Source organism: Myotis davidii, unplaced genomic scaffold, assembly GCF_000327345.1.
Source record: "Myotis davidii unplaced genomic scaffold, ASM32734v1 scaffold1036, whole genome shotgun sequence".
Lineage (NCBI taxonomy): Eukaryota > Metazoa > Chordata > Mammalia > Chiroptera > Vespertilionidae > Myotis > Myotis davidii.
In genome coordinates, this window is record NW_006287260.1 from 1,954,407 (window position 1) to 1,957,287 (window position 2,881).

A 2,881-nucleotide genomic window follows, 5' to 3' on the forward strand; every position below is an offset into this window, starting at 1 on the left:
GGCCCTAAGGCCTCAGCAGTAATTAGTCCCTTTAAACCAGCTCACGGCTCCCCCGCGATGGGGTCCACGCTCTAATTGGCGCGGTCTTGGAGAGAGTGAAAGAGTAAACAGCCCAGCGCGCCCCCCACCACCTTGCAGGCATTTCCCAGACACTTTATGGGTGAAAGGCAGCCCTTTGGCTACTTGCTCCCGCCACACTGAGGGGGTGGGGGTGGAGGCCGGGGTAGGGAGGAGGGGCCCTGGCCGCCCACCCACGAGGATGAGGGTGGGGACAAGGCCTGAAGTCCTGAAGTTTCCTGGCTGGTCTCCCCCTCACCATGTCATTGGGGAGGGACTCCCCGGTTCTGGCAGAGCCTGAAGCCAGGCTGAGGGGCTGGGACTTGATTCAGAGCAGAGGGGAGGCATGAAGATTAGTGGCAGGGGGTTCACCTGACGGACCGCTCACACTGGTCAGGACCCGGACAGCTGCCGGGGAGGGACACGGTGCTGGGGGCTATGCCCACCGCTGTCAGGGCACCAGATCACTTCTTCTGAGGTGGCTGTGTCCCTCTCAAATGGGGGTCCCTGAGGACAGGGCTGGGTCCCCCTCAGACGGGGGCTCCGAGGGCAGGGCCGTGTCCCCCTCAGACGGGGGCTCCCTGAGGGCAGGGCCGTGTTCCCCTCAGACTGGGGCTCCCCGAGGACATGGCCGTGTCCCCCTCAGACGGGGGCTCCCCAAGGGCAGGGACTTTCCAGTCCTCCTCTGGACTCTTCCTGCAGCAGCGGGAACCAGTCCCCCCTCTGCACACCTCATTCTCCTTCCCTCGGGCTCAGAGGCTGCAGTTATGAACATGGGGGGCTGTCTCCAGAGTCAGGTGACTGCCGTCAGTGACAAGCAGACTCCCACCAGGGCCAGGCTGGTGTCTGGCGGGGGAAGGGGCAGGACCTACCTCCCTCCACTGCTTGTTCTCCATCCCTTGAGTATACATGACGCACACTGTGGGGAGAGGAGGGAAAAAGGGTTAACAAGCCACACAGGCCAGGAGAAGGGGTGTCCCTGTGCAGAGGGCCCTGGAGGGGCAGGGCCTCGGGGGAGGGGCCTCGGGAGAGTGGGCCTGGGTGGCAGGGTGGGGTCTGGGGCATCCTCAGCTTGGAGAAGGGGGCCTAGCACATCCGTGTGCCTGGGAGGAGGGCCCTCTGGGGAGGGGGTCAGGGCCGTTGGCATCTCAGCCTGAGCAAGTGTGCAGCAGGCAGACAGGTGGGCATGAGGGGTGACCTGGTGGCAGAGGTGGGGCAGGAGAGCACCTGAAACCCCCATCATTCCTAGGGCTCAGGGCAGCCTGTCACTGTCACCAGCCCCCTCACCGATGGGCTCGGAGGAGGCCCGTGGCCTGCGTGAGGCCACATACCTGAGTGGCACTTCTCTGGGCTAGAACCCTGGGCTCAGTTAATAGCTAACTGACTTAATAGCTCCCCACAGCCAAATGGGGGTCTTAAACGTACTGGTTTCCCTGGTTCTGGAAACTTTGGGCCCTGAAACGCTGACCCGCCCAACCTGCTCGGTTGTGTTGAGGCTTCACAAGTGTGGGGGTTGGGGAGGGCCAGCCGCCCAGTCCTTTCTCAGACAGTGTTCGCGAGAGCAGCCTGGACTGGCACCGGGACCCACCACCCTCCCCCACACCTGACGCTCAGCGAGGACTCAGGGGCTGGCCGCTGCCATCGCCACAATGCCGCTGCCACTGTTACTATGTCAGAGCAGGACTTACGTGGGTCAGACTTGGAAAACATGTCTTTGTCCAAAAGGTTCCTGTAAGAAGGGGAGAGAGGAGGAGTTAGCAGAGCCCAGGAAGGGGCCTCGGGGGGTCAGGGCCTCTTGAGGCCCGAAGCCACCTCCGTTTGTTTGGCTCATTGCAGCCCACAGGGCGAGCAGGGGGGTCCTCGGCTCAGGTGCCTAAGGGTGTGGCTCCCCACCACCCACCCCAGCTTTCACACACGCTGGCGCCCTGGGCCCCTCAGCCCCTTGCTCTTGGGCCACATCGCTCTTTGCCCATTGTCTTGGCCTGGACTAGAAGCTCCTGTTCCCGCATCTCTGTCTCTCAACAAATAAAATCAAGCTGTCAAAACGCATCCATCCAGGGTCCTATTCTCTCAGGGTCCTATTCTCTCAGGGAGGGATCGGGCACCAGTTGATTCTGCCAGCTCCTCTGTGCTGACGGATTAATGAACTATCCCTCCCAGGGATGCAGACCCATCTGGTCAAGGCCACAGCTGACACACGGCCCTGCTAATCAGGTTGAAGGCATTCAGCCAGGTGATGGACCGCGCTGGGGGAGTGAGAGGCCTTCGACAGGTGTGAGCCCTCCTGCCTGCCTCTGTGCACCCAGCTCTGGCTCACGGAGCCGCAGGGGATGGGCCAGGTGTCGGGCCAGGCACTGTGCTAAGTGCTCTGCAGGCAGCAGCTGCCCTCAGGGTCAGTCCTGGGCAGGCATCCTCCCATCTTACAGATGTGGAAGCGGAGGGATCAGGGATCGGGCAAGGGCCTGCCCTGCACATCTGTGTGCCGAGTTCAGTCAATGTCTGCTGGCAGGAAGCAACGCGGGAAGTCCCTCGAACCCTCCGAGCTGTTTCCTCACTTGTTTTCCTCACTTGCAGATGAGTGCCAGCCTCCAAGGTGGTGGCTGCCCTGGGCTGCCTCCTCAGCCCTCCCTGGCCCTGCACCCGCACATGGTTTCCTCCGGCCGCCTCCGGGGCCTTCTCTGGCTGGGGGGCTGCAAACACCAGGAAGTTTTCACTCCGAGGGCAGCCCTCAACCAATGGTGGGCAGGAGTTGGGACATAAACACTGGTTTCCTCACTCTCCTCCCCACATCCACCCCTGAGGCATGCTCCAGTCTCCCAGAGCC

At 62.5% G+C, this 2,881-nt stretch overlaps 1 protein-coding gene across 1 annotated transcript in view; it reads right to left on the reverse strand.

Annotated features, from left to right (window-relative positions):
• CPNE5 (copine 5) overlaps positions 1–2,881 on the reverse strand; it is a 100,869-nt gene that overhangs the window by 77,635 nt on the left and 20,353 nt on the right. Inside the window, exons 2-3 of the mRNA XM_006759060.2 lie at positions 1,746–1,833; positions 930–976 (exon numbers count right to left, since the gene is read on the reverse strand). Coding sequence (XP_006759123.2) covers positions 930–976; positions 1,746–1,833 — 135 coding nt within the window. The remainder of the gene's footprint in view (positions 1–929; positions 977–1,745; positions 1,834–2,881) is intronic.